Source organism: Schistocerca americana, chromosome 4, assembly GCF_021461395.2.
Source record: "Schistocerca americana isolate TAMUIC-IGC-003095 chromosome 4, iqSchAmer2.1, whole genome shotgun sequence".
NCBI classification, from domain to species: Eukaryota; Metazoa; Arthropoda; class Insecta; order Orthoptera; family Acrididae; genus Schistocerca; species Schistocerca americana.
Window position 1 is genome coordinate 804,268,849 of NC_060122.1, and position 18,478 is coordinate 804,287,326.

At 45.0% G+C, this 18,478-nt stretch overlaps 1 protein-coding gene across 1 annotated transcript in view; it reads right to left on the reverse strand.

The window, feature by feature from the left end:
* The window catches only part of LOC124613815 (protein apterous-like), a gene marked incomplete at its 5' end in the record, with an annotated part of 324,127 nt that overhangs the window by 25,576 nt on the left and 280,073 nt on the right, over positions 1 to 18,478 (reverse strand). Inside the window, one exon of the mRNA XM_047142537.1 lies at positions 5,986 to 6,200. Within this exon, the coding sequence (XP_046998493.1) occupies positions 5,986 to 6,200 (215 nt within the window). The remainder of the gene's footprint in view (positions 1 to 5,985; positions 6,201 to 18,478) is intronic.

Sequence of the window (18,478 nt, forward strand, 5' to 3'; positions counted from 1 at the left end):
AGCGCCAAATTGCGGATCCAGCGGGCTGAGGTTCGAGCCACATGTGTTCGTAGATTTCTTTATAGTTTTCTTTTATCACTTCTCTCACCTCCGGTAATGTTAATGTGAAATGCACCGTTCGTCGGAGTCCGCGATAAACTGTAGGGCCCCCTATGGCTGAGTAAGTCAGGTCGAAAACCGAAGTAAATTACAGACATACCATGTCCAATAAAAGGAGCAGCATTGATGTGTACAAAATAACCTTCGGGATGATGGCAGTTTTACTTTCAAGTGTGCATTAAATCAGTTATATTTACAGTAGCTATAAAGACTACGTTTCATTAAGTGACTTGTTGCAACTGTTTGTAGATATAAATCAACCATCTGTTATAGTTGTTATTCACAATATGTACTAGGCTGAGTCATGAACGTGACTATGAGTATGTAGCACAATACTATGAGAACAGGTGGACTGCTTCGAGAGCATTACCTACTTGTTAATGGCGCGCTTACGGCAGTCTGGCGCTTATGCAGGGAAGGAAAAAACAAAGATCAGGTTTAACGCCCCGACGACGAGCACTTATGGAGCACCACCTCCCTACTAAAGGAGACCTTACAGAGGGCCACTGGATTTACAGAGCGGAGCATCACAATGGAAAGACACTGTATTCGCTTTCGTGAGGGTGTCGGTCCAAATCCCCATCCGGCCATCTACGTTTAGGTTTTCCGTGGTTTCCCTGGATTACTTAAGGCCACTACAGGAATGGTTCCTTTGGTAGGGCACCGTCGGTTGTCTTCCCCGTACCTCCATAATCCGCGTTACTGGCCCGCGTCTACACTGAAGTCGACAAGACGTTATACCATTATCTCCTTTCCCTAACTGCCGATGGAACGACTGAAGAGAGAGACGTCTTTTGCGAATCAGCGTTTGCAGAGGGTCTTGCCGATAGAATGCGTGCAGTTGACCACCTACTTGCAGGTGGAGCTGTTACAGAGGATCTCGTATTTACCGAAAGAGCGATTACACAGGATCCTCTGTTGGCCAAATTCATGACTTCTATAATGAGGCACAGACAATGTCTGTGATTGTTAGTTTCGGTTGTTTGCTGACTTAATGTTCCTAAGAGAGACTTATTTGAAAACGGAGCACGCACAACTAGATGTCTGTGATGTGCCAGCTCAAACAGAGGCAACAGCGTCTTCCCACACGTACTCGTTAATTTCTTTGCGAGGTCATTTAGGAATGTCTAAGTACTGCAGGTAACGTAACTGTAAACATTAAGTCAGCAAACAACCGAAACTAACAATCATAGACATTTTGTGTGCCTCATTATAGAAGCCATGAATGCTAAACTCAAGAGGAACTAACGCTGTAGCTATATTCATTCAATACTTATCCGACATGAATTACTTATAGACTAATTATTAATTTAGTTTATTTCCTCCCCCCGCCACCTCCGGCTGGAGTATTTACCCCCTCAATAGCTCGTGGAATGAGCCACTTCGCCCGCCAGTGCTATATTAATAATATGTTATTTTTTCCACTATGATATGGTGTACCCATCACGGATAAACATTTTCGTGCAATTAAGCTAACGATTGCATCAATCCTCCAGGATAGCAAACACATTAATGGATCGCTTCCGGGATTCGGGAGGCGAGCTTGCTCAGGATCGAATTCGCCTCACGGATTAACTATGAGGACCAGTGAGCCGACCATCTTGGATGTCGTTTTTAGGCGCTTTCCCGCATACAACTTTTAAATACATGGCTGGTCTCCACGTTTCGCTAAAGCTAATAGGAAACGTTCTCACAACTGAACATGCGATCTGCACCAGACGCAGGCAGACGGGCTACACAGATCCCATCCCAGAAGTGGGGGGGCGGGGGGGGGGGGGGGAGTGGTGACGGCAGGAAGGTCACCAGCCCATCAGCTGTCACTTAACACTGCCACAACCCCTATGACAATGCCGACCCCTTAGAGAAAATGGGGCAAAGTACAGAAGAAGAAGAAGGAGAAGAGAAGGAAGGAAGCTTAGAGGTTGAAGTCCTGTCGACAACGAGGTAGGTCATTAGAGACGGAGCACAAGCTCGGTTTGTTTCAAACATGGGAAGGAAATCGGCCGCGCCCTTTCAAAGAAACCATCCCGGCATTTGCATGGAGTACAATTACTCTCTACCAAAACTAGAAGTCGGTCTTTTTGGTACAGTACATAAGTGACGTAATAAATGGCAGGATTACCGGTATTATTGGTAGCAGAGAGAAACAGGGAGCAGACGACTTCTGTTTGTTTTACACATAATCAGAACCGCACACCGTTCAGTGTTGGTCCACAGTGTGTTTTATATCCTTACAAAAAATAAACTGAATTTTATAACTAATAAAAATTAGTACATGTAACTTCTGCGCTTTTATGTAACCAAAGCAATTATGTTTGATGAAAGTATAGTTTACATTAACAAGATTAAAGGCAAGAGTTTTGTATTATTACTGATAAGTGCAAAACTTTATTCTTATAACACATACATGTTTTATTTAACCTCGACGAAGTACCGAAACCATCTTTGATATATTTTTGTGTTTATTTTTATTTTTATCTTTTTTCGAGAAAACTGCGTTTTCTAGTTTATATGATAAATCTCTCTTTTTTCTCTGCAACGTCCCCGCATTTCACGTTACAAATCAACGCTTTTCGAATAAAATCTGAATTAAATATTGACAATTTCAATTTTGCTATAATTACGGTTTATATGTAACTATGTAGAACAAAAATTTTTCGTAGCTTATGTGGCTCTTTATTTATCCTCACACCGTTTCTAGATGGTTTACCACTTCCCGTTTCTTGGGGAATCTAGTAAGACAGTGATCGCACAGGCAAACAAAGCGTTCGAAATGAGGTAACCCCCGATAGGTATGCAACACATCTAACATACAGATAGTGCGGCTACGATCTTAACGGACCGAAGCTACTACTCTAACCTGGAGCGATTTAGGTAAGCCACAAAAAATCTAAATCTAGATGCTCAGATGAGGATTTGAACTGTCGTCCTCCTGAATGCCAGCACTACCTGCTCAGGAAGAAAGGGAAGAGGAAGAAGAAGAAGAAGAAGAAGAAGAGGAAGAGGAAAAGAATAAGACTTAGGATTGCACTGAACCTTCGATGACTACAGTAATTTAAGAAATTGAGTCTGCCTTGATGCAAAACACCTTGTTATTCGTTATTTCTATATTCTCACAAACTAGCACGCGAACAGCAAGATGTCGTAATATTCTGGATCAGAAACAAAGTGCGAAAGTTTTGTTTTTCTGTGTGTAAAAGCAGCTACATATCATCCAACGAGCACCACATGATGTTCGACAAGTAAAAAACGGCAACAGAAAGAGAAAAAAAGCGCACAGAAAATTGTAGCAAACGGTGACAATAATTGCTTAAAACATGCTGTAACATACAATAAATAAGATTTTAAAAAAACACACACTGATGATGGTGATACTTGTCGCCGTAACTAGTTTGGGAGAATAAAGAAATAAACGAATAACAAGGTGTTTTGCATCAAGGCGGACTCAATTTACGATATTACTGTTTTTCTATGCAAACACGGACCAAATGGAAGAGTTCCAAGATAAAATTATTGTCTTCGATGACTAATATGCTTATGTCACTCACCATACTAAGTACTTTTGAATGTGTAGCATCTGCATGAACATGGAAAATGAAACACGAGAGACGTGGCGAATTCAGAGAACGCAGAATGACGCTTATCTAGGTCACTAGAAAATTTTCGGCAAATTCAGGTGCAGGAGCGAGAAAATTAAGAGAAAAAATATTTCATGCCTAGAAGAAGATAATTATGATAGGCATTGCTAAATAAAAAAAAGATAGGAAGATTACGGTATGACATCCAGTACATGATGTCATTAGAGACGGAGTACTTGCTACGCCCAGAAGAATAGGGAAGTAAATAGGCCATCTTCTGTGTCAAAAAGACCTATTCCGGCATTTCCCTCAAGCAACGTAAGGAAACCATAGGAGAACTACATCTGAAGGATCGAATGCTAGTCCTGTGAATTCCAATAGCCGTCTATAGGCAAGTATTCAAGCATGCACGTGCTCCGTTAACTCACTCCCATTGTGTCGGTCCGTTCGGGAAGCAGATACTGGGGAGCAGGACCTGGGGGAGGGGATGTCAAGGGTCACGGAGGGCGAGAGGGCTTGCGCAGCGTCCTTAGCCGCAATTTCTTGTGTGCCACACATTTAACACAGTGTTCCTAGTTCGTTAATCGTTATCTGTTACATGACAGTTGTTAAACCGGACTGCCTATTTTTTCACTGCCCGCGCTGTTTTCGGCACGTCGTAAGATTCGGCTTTCTCGTTAGGACCGGCAGGCCTTTCTTCCATCGCTACTGTGCGTCTTGTTTTTGGCGCAGCGCGGCGCTTCTTTCGTAGGCAGCTCTGCTACGCGGGCGGCCCATTCGGGTCCTAACAAAGTAGCAGCTTTTTCGGAGACATTTTTCGGAAGGCTGATAACGGTTGTTTATGGTCCCAGCTGGCGATACAAAGACGCCTGTTATGCATAAGGGTACTTGACGTCAGAAACTGAAAATGGCTGTAAGCGCTGTGGGACTTAACATCTGAGGTCATCAGTCCCCTAGACTTAGAACTACTTAAACCTAACTAACCTAAGGACATCACACACATCCATGCCCGAGGCAGGATTCGAACCTGCGACCGTAGCGGCCGCGCGGTCAGAAACTGAAACACACTACCTCGAAAAGAGGAAAAGAAACGGAAAACACACTAGTAAGGATTACTAGCTTCTTGTGTTATTCTACAGGTATTCGACTGCTGCAGTCGCGCCATTTCTGACACTGGTGTGTCGAGACAAAATTCATGACGACACACTCAAATCTCTGTGTGATTACGCAGTGCGAAACATGTCGAGTAAAACTGGAGAGGTGTTCGTGGAAAAGTCTACCTGGTAATAACCTAAAGCTTCCAAACTATTTTTGATAAATTCTTTTTGCACATACTAAGTTCGTCAACAGTACTAATCAGTGCTCGTGGTTATTTAAAACCTATCCAGTCTGCAAGATATTAACTTTTGGAGATTAATAGCACACATGTTAAAAGAATTACTAACATTAAGATATGTGAGCACAAAATAAACAATCTCGCATATGCGAATGACCAGATGTACTGCGGCGTGTACGACATTCATTACGCCAAAGATTGCAATTGTGTGCAGATGTACTGCGGCGTGTACGACATTCATTACGCCAGAGATTGCAATTGTGTGCAGCAAATGATTTGCCACCACATTGAACATCTATTGGCCTGACGTGTCGGGACACACACTATTCCACTCCGTAATTGAAAACGGAAACCACGTGTGTACGTGTACCTCACCCCTCATGGTAATGTACATGTGCGTCAGTGAAAAAGACCAATAAAAAGGTGTTAGCATGTGGACGTAATGTGCTGTTCCAGTCTCTTCTGTACCTAAGGTCCACCACCGTTCCCTTTGGATCCCTACGTAATTCTGTGCTCTCCGATACACACGATCGAACAGCGGAGGAGTGGTACTCAAGCGTCAACTTTATGTTACAGTATCTCCGGATGTAATTAACATTTTACAGTGCAACAAACGGCACTGATTTGTTTATATGTTCAGATGTGCTAACAAAACTAACGGGGTTCCATTTTTAAAAAAACGTAGATTTGTGTTAAAAAACATACTTCCGTGCATTTTTTTATGGTTTGTATTAACCAATTACACTAGCCCCTCTCCTCACGTTCGGTCTGTGGAATCGATTCGTCAGTATTTGATTTGGCTTACGAAATATATCCAGCGGTAATGTTAGGTGACTCACCCCGTATACCGTGGGAAGAGGATGAAGCAGACGACAAAATCGTCATGTTTTAGCAGATGATGTGACTTTTGTGTGAATCGTATAGCCCTTGCCCGCAAGGCGAATCTCAGGAGCACAGACATAGTCAGCTCACCTGCAGCACCCTCTTGGGCAGCCCCGTCTTCTGCGACAGCTGCTTCAGGTCCTTGGCGTCGGGGTTGTGGTTGATGGCGAAGTAGGACTTCATGGTTCGCAGCTGGTGGTGCTTGAAGGAAGTGCGCATGCGCTTGGTGCGCTGCTGGCCGTTCACCACCCCGGGCGTGCCCGGCCCGCGGCCGAACGGCGTGTCCAGGTAGTCCGCGTTCAGGTCTGCAACCGCGGGAACACAACAAGGTCAGCGCGCGGATACCGTGCGCAAAGAACGGCACGTTTCTGACATAAGTGGCGCTTGCCCACGAAATACACTAAGGCAAACTACGTTTAACAAACACTAAGAGCTGCTGGTGAAGTAAATCCCTACTCATTACTACACTACTGGCCATTAAAATTGCTACACCAAAAAGAAATGCAGATGATAAACGGGTATTCATCGGACAAATATATTATACTACAACTGACATGTGATTACATTTTCACGCAATTTGGGTGCATAGATTCTGAGAAATCAGTACCCAGAACAGCCACCTCTGGCCGTAATAACGGCCTTGATACGCCTGGGCATTGAGTCAAACAGAGCTTGGATGGCGTGTACAGGTATAGCTGCCCATGCAGCTTCAACACGATACCACAGTTCATCAAGAGTAGTGACTGGCGTACTGTGACGAGCCAGTTGCTCGGCCACCATTGACCAGATATTTTCAATTGGTGAGAGGTCTGGACAATGTGCTGGCCACGCCAGCAGTCGAATATTTTCTGTATCCAGAAAGGCCCGTACAGGACCTGCAACATACGGTTGTGCATTATCCTGCTGAAATGTAGGGTTTCGCAGGGATCGAATGAAGGGTGGAGCCACGGGTCGTAACACATGTCAAATGTAACGTCCACTGTTCAAAGTGCCGTCAATGCGAACAAGAGGTGACCGAGACGTGTAACCAATGGCACCCCATACTATCACGCCAGGTGATATGCCAGTATGGCGATGACGAATACACACTTCCAATGTGCGTTCACCGCGATGTCGCCAAACACGGATGCGACCATCATGATGCTGTAAACAGGACCTGGTTTCATCCGAAAAAATTACGTTTTGCCATTCATGCACCCAGGTTCGTCGTCGAGTACACCATCGCAGGCGCTCCTGTCTGTGATGCAGCGTCAAGGGTAACCGCAGCCATGGTCTCCGAGCTGATAGTCCATACTGCTGCAAACTTCGTCGAACTGTGCGTGCAGATGGTTGATGTCTTGCAAACGTCCCCATCTGTTGACTCAGGGATCGAGACGTGGCTGCACGATCCGTTACAGCCATGCGGATAAGATGCCTGTCATCTCGACTGCTAGTGATACGAGGCCGTTGGGATCCAGCACGGCGTTCCGTATTACCCTCCTGAACCCACCGATTCCATATTCTGCTAACAGTGATTGGATCTCGACCAACGCGAGCAGCAATGTCGTGATACGATAAACCGCAATCGCTATAGGCTACAATCCGACTTTTATCAAAGTCGTAAACGTGATGGTACGCATTTCTCCTCCTTACACGAGGCATCACAACAACGTTTCACCAGGCAACGCCGGTCAACTGCTGTTTGTGTATGAGAAATCGGTTCGAAACTTTCCTCATGTCAGCACGTTGTAGGTGGCCACCGGCACCAACCTTGTGTGAATGCTCTGAAAAGCTAATCATTTGCATATCACAGCATCTTCTTCCTGTCGGTTAAATTTCGCGTCTGTAGCACGCCATCTTCGTAGTATAGCAATTCTAATGGCCAGTAGTGTAGTTTCGATCAACAAAGCATCATCAAGTAACACCTAATCATCTATATCAGCTTGTATGGTAGCCATCTTTAAACAGCGCAAAATAAATACATAAAATAAAAGGTCATAGTGCGTCATTAAATATACCATCAACAGTAAAATTCACTTATAGAATTAAACAATGGAAAATCTAGGATGGAATAATGACAATATTATGAAAAGGACAGACTGCTATTGATCGTATAGTGGAGATGAGTCGCAGACAGGCAGAACAAAAAGACTACTAAACATGTAAATTTTCTGTCAGAAGGCTTTCTTACGAAATAAACAACATATACACATACATTCACATAAATGCAGCTCACACACAGTCTTTTTGTTATGCCTGTCCGCGAATCAACATCTCCTTTTCATAATATTGTCACTAATAAAATTAACCACTTTAAGAACACTTTATTCAGGTTCCTTTATCTGTGTGGAGTCCTTTCTTGTTCAAACGACTCGCTTCAAATACAGGATGGGCCAAACTAAAACTGGTCCAGAAAATATTTCATGCATTTCAACCCAGCTTACGGCATCTGCCTTGGGAGAATATACTGTTAGTTGGTTTGCCTATCTAAAAGTGCTTTCCGGGCCAGTTTAGTTTTGCCGATTCTGTATATGCTACAAAGCAACACGTGCACAAAATATAGAGAAAACGACCTTTGCTTATTTTTGTTATAAATGTATTTCTGTTCACCTGGTTTATTCAACCAATAAGCATTTAGAGCCCTGGGACTGTATTTCATACAGCAAAAGTATAATAATTTTAAATAAATCTTAACCTACGCAGTAATACGCTTCTCATTAGAAGTACTGTTTGATACTGTCCTTGTAAATATTCCTGTCCACTTGACTTGAGAAATCTTGCCACCAATACGAGAAAAAGAAATCAAATGGCTCTGAGCATTATACAACTTGACTTCTGAGGTCATCAGTCGCCTAGAACTTACAACTAATTAAACCTAACTAACCGAAGGACATCACACACATCCATGCCCGAGGCAGGATTCGAACCTGCGACCGGAGCGGTCGCTCGGCTCCAGACTGTAGCGCCCAGAACCGCACGGCCACTCCGGCCGGCTAAAAAGAAATCACCCATGGTATTCTGCCCCTAGGAACTTCCGTTTGTATTGTCGCAATAGTGCTACAGCTGTGAATCGCTGTTTATATGGGTGCTAATCATTCATCCAGTGCATCCATGGACCAAGGTAGTATTGTTCCCTACATGATGTAGCTGCTGGTTCAACGATTTTCTAAATATTTTTCCCTGATTCCATTCCTCTTACTTTTGTCATTCCAGGTAAACACTGCTACAGTTATTAGCATCTTTAGGCATAGACAAACGATCGAGCCTGCTACATTAAGCATGTAATTACCCGTGCTATGCCACCAAACTGAAACGCAACAAATCGATGAGCAATAATCTAGTTCGTGAGCAGAGGAGTTCTTAATCAATGTAATTGCCTGTCTCTGTCTTTACTTTACTTTTAGTAGAATTCTCTTCAAAAACTTCCTGTTTAAAAACTTTCAACCGGACTTGTGGAGTCCGCAGAGTGAAGTATTTCAACCCAATGCAAGCCAGTGGGTCATATGAAGGCGATAGTGTCTTCCTGACATGCTGATGCTTCCCCTCAGCCTATGAGCTCTGTGTTCTGGTCGCTGAGAAAATTATCATGGCTTCACACTGTAACTACAATCCTGACAACGAGCACGAAGCTTTACGGTGAAGGTACAGGTGCAACTGGCTACTGAACTTCATGCTGCTACTCAAATACGTGAGCCTAAATGTCTGCTAATAAAGACATGTCTGTTGCGTAACAGTAAAAATAGGAGAAACATCGCTAAAGGATGCCAAATTTGAGGATGAAATAGAATTAAATGAAAGAATGATTTGACATAAGAACATCTAAAAATATGGTATTTGCATTTATACGCGAACAGATTTGAAGTTGCAGAGTTACGAGTATCCCTCGTATGAGTTCTACGGTGTTTCCTTGAATAAAGTAATGCATGGTTTATGCTCCTCTTCCTCTCACACCTGAACAAGACGAGATATAGAAGCATGGAACAGCTATCATAGAGACTTTAGTTAAGAAAAGCGGTAGGTATTTCTTCCATTCGTTATTAGCAAACGCATATGTCTTCATAAGTACCTGAAATTGAATTACTTTTCGATTTTTTACATGATATTTAATGTGATTTACCATATGGAGAACATTTTTGACAAAACTGTCTGCGGAATCGGGCACGAGCACTCACGCATGTGTTATTAGGAGGTGCTTCTGTAAAGCCACAGTTTGTTACTGACTCTTTACGGGCAAGATCCCGGATTCAAAATCCATTTCGTAGTAAAGTTTTTATCTGGTCACCAAGGATGGAACAACATCTGCCTCATTTCTAGCCTTGATGGTTTGGTGGATACGCTCTACGCCTTTACTGGTCCCCTGGGAGTTTTATTCATGCAGCATAGTGGAAGAGACTCTACTTAAATCAGAATGCATCGAGACGAGACAGCATTACGCAGCAATTTTAGTTTCGGTCCATGAGGATGATCAGGCACGTCACTCCAGAAATGGGTGGCTATTCTATACGGCTCACAGTTCTACTGGCCACAATCCGTCAGAAGTATTATGGAAACGCGTCTTTCAGAAAATTAAATAAACTACGAGGTGCATTCAAGTTCTAAGGCCTCCGATTTTTTTTCTAATTAACTACTCACCCGAAATCGATGAAACTGGCGTTACTTCTCAACGTAATCGCCCTGCGGACGTACACATTTTTCACAACGCTGACGCCATGACTCCATGGCAGCGGCGAAGGCTTCTTTAGGAGTCTGATTTGACCACTGGAAAAGCGCTGACGCAATAGCAGCACGGCTGGTGAATGTGCGGCCACGGAGAGTGTCTTTCATTGTTGGAAAAAGCCAAAAGTCACTAGGAGCCAGGTCAGGCCAGTAGGGAGCATGAGGAATCACTTCAAAGTTGTTATCACGAAGAAACTGTTGCGTAACGTTAGCTCGATGTGCGGGTGCGTTGTCTTGGTGAAACAGCACACGCGCAGCCCTTCCGGACGTTTTTGTTGCAGTGCAGGAAGGAATATGTTCTTCAAAACACTTTCGTAGGCTGCACCTGTTACCGTAGTGCCCTTTGGAACGCAATGGGTAAGGATTACGCCCTCGCTGTCCCAGAACATGGACACCATCATTTTTTCAGCACTGGCGGTTACCGGAAATTTTTTTGGTGGCGGTGAATCTGTGTGCTTCCATTGAGCTGATTGGCGCTTTGTTTCTGGATTGAAAAATGGCATCCACGTCTCATCCATTGTCACAACCGACGAAAAGAAAGTCCCATTCGTGCTGTCGTTGCGCGTCAACATTGCTTGGCAACACGCCACACAGGCAGCCGTGTGGTCGTCCGTCAACATTTGTGGCACCCACCTGGATGACATTTTTCGCATTTTCAGGTCGTCATGCAGGATTATGTGCACAGAACCCACAGAAATGCCAACTCTGGAGGCGATCTGTTCAACAGTCATTCGGCGATCCCCCAAAACAATTCTCTCCACTTTCTCGATCATGTCGTCAGACCGGCTTGTGCGAGCCCGAGGTTGTTTCGGTTTGTTGTCACACGACGTTGTGCCTTCATTAAACTGTCGCACCCACGAACGCACTTTCGACACATCCATAACTCCATCACCACGTGTCTCCTTCAACTGTTGATGAATTTCAATTGGTTTCACATCATGCAAATTCAGAAAACGAATGATTGCACGCTGTTCAAGTAAGGAAAACGTCGCCAATTTAAGTATTTAAAACAGTTCTCATTCTCGCCGCTGGCGGTAAAATTGCATCTGCCGTACGGTGCTGCCATCTCTGGGACGTATTGACAATGAATGCGGCCTCATTTTAAAACAGTGCGCATGTTTCTATCTCTTTCCAGTCTGGAGAAAAAAAATCGGAGGCCTTAGAACTTGAATGCACCTCGTAAATCACACTAAACCAAAGCGCGTGTGACCAGCTTCCTACAAGACACTGACCTGAAAACTGACCGATACATGGTCCTGTGCTCAAGGAGTTACTGAACGGCAGAGTTGAAGGTGTCTGTGATCTGCACACCGCTTCCCCAACCACTAATGTGTGCTTTCAGAAGAGGCCCACTATAATTTTTTTTAACAGCTAAAAAGTTACTCTTGGAAGACTGAATGGACTCCTTTCCACTCCTCCAATCGAGGAAAAATTGGTTAGTGGTATTAAGAGCACAATACAAGTATCCATGGTGTTGTCAGATATGCTGACCTTCCAGTCACGTATACCAGATAAAGAAAATTAGCAAGGGTGGGAATCGACCCAAACCGTCACCCTCACTGGCTTCCTTCTACCAGAGTGACCTGCGAGGGACGAAGGCAGCGGACATAGCTCAGATCTGGCACACGGGGTGGCTCGACATCAGCGAACACTTCGCTAATTAGTGACGGTTTAGGTCCGGACTGCAGATGTATTTCATTACAGAAGTTTCACGACACATTTATTTCGCATACGAAACTTAGAAATGCTCTCAGTTAGCTACTGAAATGTGAGGAGGAAGCGGAGTTATTTAGATCCCTCGGGGCGCCACTGTAAGTTGTGGAGCAGATGTTGAGCAACAAGAGTTGTGACTACACGCCTATTAAATTAAGTTGAGCGTTGTTCAGCTACGGAGCGCCTTGGGCAACTCCGAGGCTCCGGGCCCACGGGAACCAGCGGAGTCCTTTGATCCGTGATGTGTGTGAAACAAGTGTCGCAGCTGTATCCGCAAGGGACCCGCTTCCATCTCAGCTGACTTGTTTTCGGCGCGCGCCCTCGCGACAGCGCGAATGAAGACGGAGCATGCGCCGGTCTGGAAATGTGCCATCAAATCGATGTTTACTCACTTCTCTCTCTCCGCGGCTTCACGATTTAACCGCTCTCTCCGGCAGAGCTGCGTCAAAGCATCGCGCCACTGCTCCTGTGGGACTGCCCTGAGGAATACTGAGGTCGCAACTTTTGAAACGACAGCATTTTCGCCATGAACTGGAGTTAACAATACATACTACACTTTGTAACACCACGCCATGTTTATCTGTCTGTATGTTAAGGCTGATTTCAGTTGGTACTGTAGGGATTTTGATTCGGTTTTCATTAATAGATAAGAGTCATTCACAAGGAAGATTTTGTGTGGCCGAGCGATTCTAGGCGCTTCAGTCCGGAACCGCACTGCTGCTACGGTCGCACGTTCGAATCCTGCCTCGGGCATAGATGTGTGTGCCCGCATCTCGTGGTCGTGCGGTAGCGTTCTCGCTTCCCACGCCCGGGTTCCTGGGGTTCGATTCCCGGCGGGGTCAGGGATTTTCTCTGCCTCGTGATGGCTGGGTGTTGTGTGCTGTCCTTAGGTTAGTTAGGTTTAAGTAGTTCTAAGTTCTAGGGGACTGATGACCATAGATGTTAAGTCCCATAGTGCTCAGAGCCATTTGAACCATAGATGTGTGTGATGTCCTTAGGTTAGTTAGGTTTAAGTAGTTCTTAGTCTAGGGGACTGATGACTTCGGATGTTAAGTCCCGTAGTGCTTGGAGCCATTTTGAACCACTTCAAATGAGTACTGATCAGCGGATACAAAATTTCTACACACGGTCGTTGCGTGGCGATGTTACAAATTTTCAGACAAGATTGAGGAAGGGTAAATTTAAGGTAAGTGGGCGCTGGTTTGGGAACAGCCGAGCCGGAAGTTACAAGCAAAATCATTCTGATCCCTCTGACACTGGCACGTATGTGCCGGTACTGTTGTTCTTAACATTGTAGGGTAGGATACTATCAGAGGTGATTTAGTATGCACCAAAACCAGAAAAAAATCTCTAGTATACAAGGGCTCTAAAATGTATACCTTGATATGAGCTAAAATGGTTCAAATGGCTCTAAGCACAATGGTACTTAACGTCTGAGTTCATCAGTCTCCTAGACTTAGAACTACGTAAACCTATCCAACCTAAGGATGTCACACACATCCATGCCCGAGGCAGGATTCGAACCTGCGACCGTAGCAACAGCGCGGTTCCGGACTGAAGCGCCTAGAAGAGCTCGGCCACAGCGGCCGCCTTTGTTATGAACACTTGTTCATGTTCGATACTGTAAAAAACATCTCTCGTACTGCATGCTCTTTGCTTTCTATATTCTGGAAGAAGGTAGCACGTACCAAAACAAGGAAAAAATGTCTAGTAAACATGAGCTCTAAAACGCATACTTTAAAAGCTATAAGCACTCGTTCATTCCCATTGTTGCAACAATGCCAAGTACATAGAACTTGGTCAGCAGTGGAAATGTGTTGAATAGTAGCCAAATTGTGTACTTTGCACACAACACTTAAGGTGTGTGGTTTAGAGCCGATGTTGACTAGACATTTTCATTCTTGAAACCTCCTGGCAGATTAAAACTGTGTGCCGGACTGAGACTCGAACTCGGGACCATTGCCTTTCGCGGGCAAGTGCTCTACCATCTGAGCTAGCCAAGCACGACCCACGACCCGTCCTCACAGCTCAAATTCCTCCAGTACCTCGTCTCCTACCTTCCAAACTTCACAGAAGCTCTCCTACATACCTTGCAGAACTAGCACTCCTGGAATAAAGTATACTGCGGAGACATCGCTTAGCCACAGCCTGAGGGATGTTTTCAGAATGAGAATATTTTTGTGCATTGCAGGAGTTGACGCTGTGTTACTGACGAGATGATTGCCGAAACTGCAAACGTTATCTGACTGAAGGTGGTCACGATTGCACGAAACCAGTAATGACATAAAATATTTTCTTAAAAGTATGTGTGGCTGAACGCATTCTCCGCCAACGACCCTGTAAATTAATTGATATTTGGCCGAAAGAATAAATAACGCCGGAAATATGGTGAGAATTTAGTGAAAAAACTGGAAGTCACCCGTTGGGATTTTTTGTGATCTCTCAAAGGCTTTTGATTGTGTAAATCATGGAATACTTCTAAATAAGCTCAAGTACTGTGGTGTGAATGGGACAGTGCTCAATTGGTTTAAATCATACCTAACTGGAAGAGTGCAGAAAGGCCGGCCGAAGTGGCCGTGCGGTTAAAGGCGCTGCAGTCTGGAACCGCAAGACCGCTACGGTCGCAGGTTCGAATCCTGCCTCGGGCATGGATGTTTGTGATGTCCTTAGGTTAGTTAGGTTTAACTAGTTCTAAGTTCTAGGGGACTAATGACCTCAGCATTTGAGTCCCATAGTGCTCAGAGCCATTTGAACCATTTGAAGTGCAGAAAGTTGAAATGAGCAGTTCACATAATATGCAAAACACTGGTGATTTCTCAAACTGGGGAACAATCAACAATGGGGTGCCGCAAGGTTCGGTCTTGGTTCAAATGGCTCTGAGCACTATGGGACTTAACATCAATGGTCATCAGTCCCCTAGAACTTAGAACTACTTAAACCTAACTAACCTAAGGACATCTCACAACACCCAGTCATCACGAGGCAGAGAAAATCCCTGACCCCGCCGGGAATCGAACCCGGGAAACCAGGCGCGGGAGGTCTTGGGTCCTCTTCTGTTCTTAATATATATTAATGACTTGCCATTCTATATTCACGAAGAAGCAAAGCTGGTACTTTTTGCCGATGACAGAAGTATAGCTATCACACCAAACAGATAAGAATTAACTGGTGAAATTGTAAACAATGTTTTTCAGAAAATCATTAAGTGGTTCTCTGCAAATGGGCTCTCATGAAACTTTGACAAAACACAGTACATACAGTGCGACACAATAAATGGAATGTCACCATTAATAAATATAGACTTCGATCAGAAATCGGTAGCTAAGGTAGAATATTCAAAATTTATAGGTGTATGCATTGATGAGGGGTTGAACTGGAAAAAACACACTAAAGATCTGCTGAAACATTTGATTTACAACGAAATGAACACCCTTAGCTGGTTACAGGCGTTGACATACGTCAACGGGGACAGATGAAAATGTGTGCCCCGACCGGGACTCGAACCCGTGATCTCCTGCTTACATGGCAGACGCTCTATCCATCTTTTTTTTCTTTTTTTTTTCAATTTGTTCGTTGTTGATCGATGTGTTTGGTCGTTGCGGACGTCACATGACATCCGTTCAAGTTCGTTTTTGTTGATCCTTCCACTCAGTTTTTATTACAGGTTGGCCTCTGTAATAAAAAACTGAGTGGAAGGATCAACAAAAACGAACTTGAACGGATGTCATGTGACGTCCGCAACGACCAAACACATCGATCAACAACCAACAAATTGAAAAAAAAAGAAAAAAAAGATGGATAGAGCGTCTGCCATGTAAGCAGGAGATCCCGGGTTCGAGTCCCGGTCGGGGCACACATTTTCATCTGTCCCCGTTGACGTATGTCAACGCTTGTAAGGAGCTAAGGGTGTTCATTTCATTGTAATTTCATTCTAATGAGCTGCATGGTCACCGATGGTATCTGTTCTTTCGGGCATGTCCGAAAGAACAAATACCACTTTAGTATATGAAACATTTGAGTTCAGCTACTTGTGCTACTAGGGTCATTGCAAATTTTGGCGACATACATCTCAGTAAATTAGCTTACCACGCCTATTTTCATTCTCTGCTTTCGTATGGCATCATATTCTGGGGTAACTCATCATTGAGTAAAAGAGTGTTCATTGCACAAAAGCGTGTAATCAGAATAATTGCTCGAGCTCATCCCATATCATCCTGCAGACACTTATTTAAAGAGCTAGGGATCTTCACTGTAGCCTCACAATACATATATTCACTTAGGAAATTTGTTATTAACAATCCGAACGAATTCAAACTTAATAGCAGTGTACATGGCCACAACACTAGGAGAAAGGATGATCTTCACTACTCGAGGTTAAATCTAACTTTGGGCCGGCCGGTGTGGCCGTGCGGTTCTAGGCTCTTGAGTCTGGAACCGCGTGACCGCTACGGTCGCAGGTTCGAATCCTGCCTCGGGCATGGATGTGTGTGATGTCCTTAGGTTAGTTTGGGCTCAGAAAGGCGTAAATTCTGCTGCCATAAACGTCTTTGGTCACTTACCTAATAGCATCAAAAGTCTGATAGACAGCCATATAGCATGTAAAAGGACATTAAAAGAATTTCTTAATGGAAACTCCTTCTACTCATTAGATGAATTTTTGGATATAGTAAGTGGGTAATTTTCCCGACCCCCACAAAAAAATTAAAATGTTAAGTATCATGTAATATTTTGCATAGACACCTTTTATTAACCTGACACGTTCCACATCATTACGAAGAGTCGTATTCATGATCTATGGAACAAGTACTAATCTAATCTAAAATTCAGGAAGATCAATGCTATTTCAGCACTTGAACTCTCTCTCTCTCTCTCTCTCTCTCTCTCTCTCTCTCTCTCTCTCTCTGCCTCTTTCTAATAAAGGCACGAGAAGGGCGATATGAAGTCCCAGCTGCCAATTTCATGCCGCTCTGCAGGGAACGGCTATCGACCATGGCTATGGAAGCCCGAAGGGAGCGGCGGGCCAGGTCTCGTGCCGGCTTCTGGAAGCGGCGACGTCGCCCGGCGGGACACAAGTCGCCCGCACCGCGCGGCAGGGATTACCGGGCGCGCTGTCAGCGGCAGGGGCAGCGGCTGGGCGGGGGCTGGCGACGCCGCGCAGCGCCGGATACCGGCTAATTGGGCGCCGCGGCGGCCGGCGGATCAGCGCGACGCAAGCCGCTTTGCCGGCGCCGCGCGCTGATTGGTTCCGCTGTCAGGCGGATTAGGCGGGCGTCGCCAGGGGCGGCTGCAGGCTGCGGGCTGCAGGCTACATGCGCGCCGCCGGAAGCTCCACTCTCTTCCGGCCCCTGACCTGCCGGCGGGCTGCAGCGCGCAGAGCAGCTTCCGCGCCCTTCTGGGCCGCCAATGCGAACGAAGTACGTGACGAGACTCCAAAAAAGTACTCTAATCTTTCGCAGAAAAGACATTCTGCCTAAGTGGACCACAGTGGCCACTTTGTAAGCAAAATTCTGTTATTGTATTTTCTACTTAGTGTCTCGCAAATGGCTTCATTAATAGTGCCGACTTCTTAACAAGTCAACTGTGTACTTCCGGGCGTTTATGCGCAATATTTAAACGGTCAACCCAGACCACTTTTTCACGCGACTTAAGCCTCCCTCTGTGCCCGCAGCCTGGGCTTCTAACAATCTGTGAGGTTTTTTTAGTTTTAGGGCGCACAACTACAGTGGTCATTAGTGGCCAGACTAAGTTATGAATGCACTGCGAGGTACGAGGTTGAAACAGCAACTAAAAAGGACAACACTATAAAAGGCACATTAACAGGCAAGGGATTAAAAGAAAACAGCATAATCAAATCTCCTTAGACAGGTTTGTCAAGTGGATAAAACGAAGAACGCGAGCAGCTGCTCCTGGGTCATCCGCTAAAATGTCATCCAGAGTACATGGCAGGCCCAGATCAATGCGCAGTGTATTAAAATTCGGACAGGGCGTTAAAATGTGGCGTACCGTCAGCAATGGCCCATATGGGTACAACGGCGCCGGCTCAGCCGTCAGCAGATGGCGATGGCTGAACCGGCAGTGTCCAATCCGTAACCGGGCCAAAACGATCTCCTCCCGCCGAGAAGGGCGTGAAGAGGTCGTCCAAGCCGTGGGAAGAGGTTTCAAAGCCCGAAGCTTG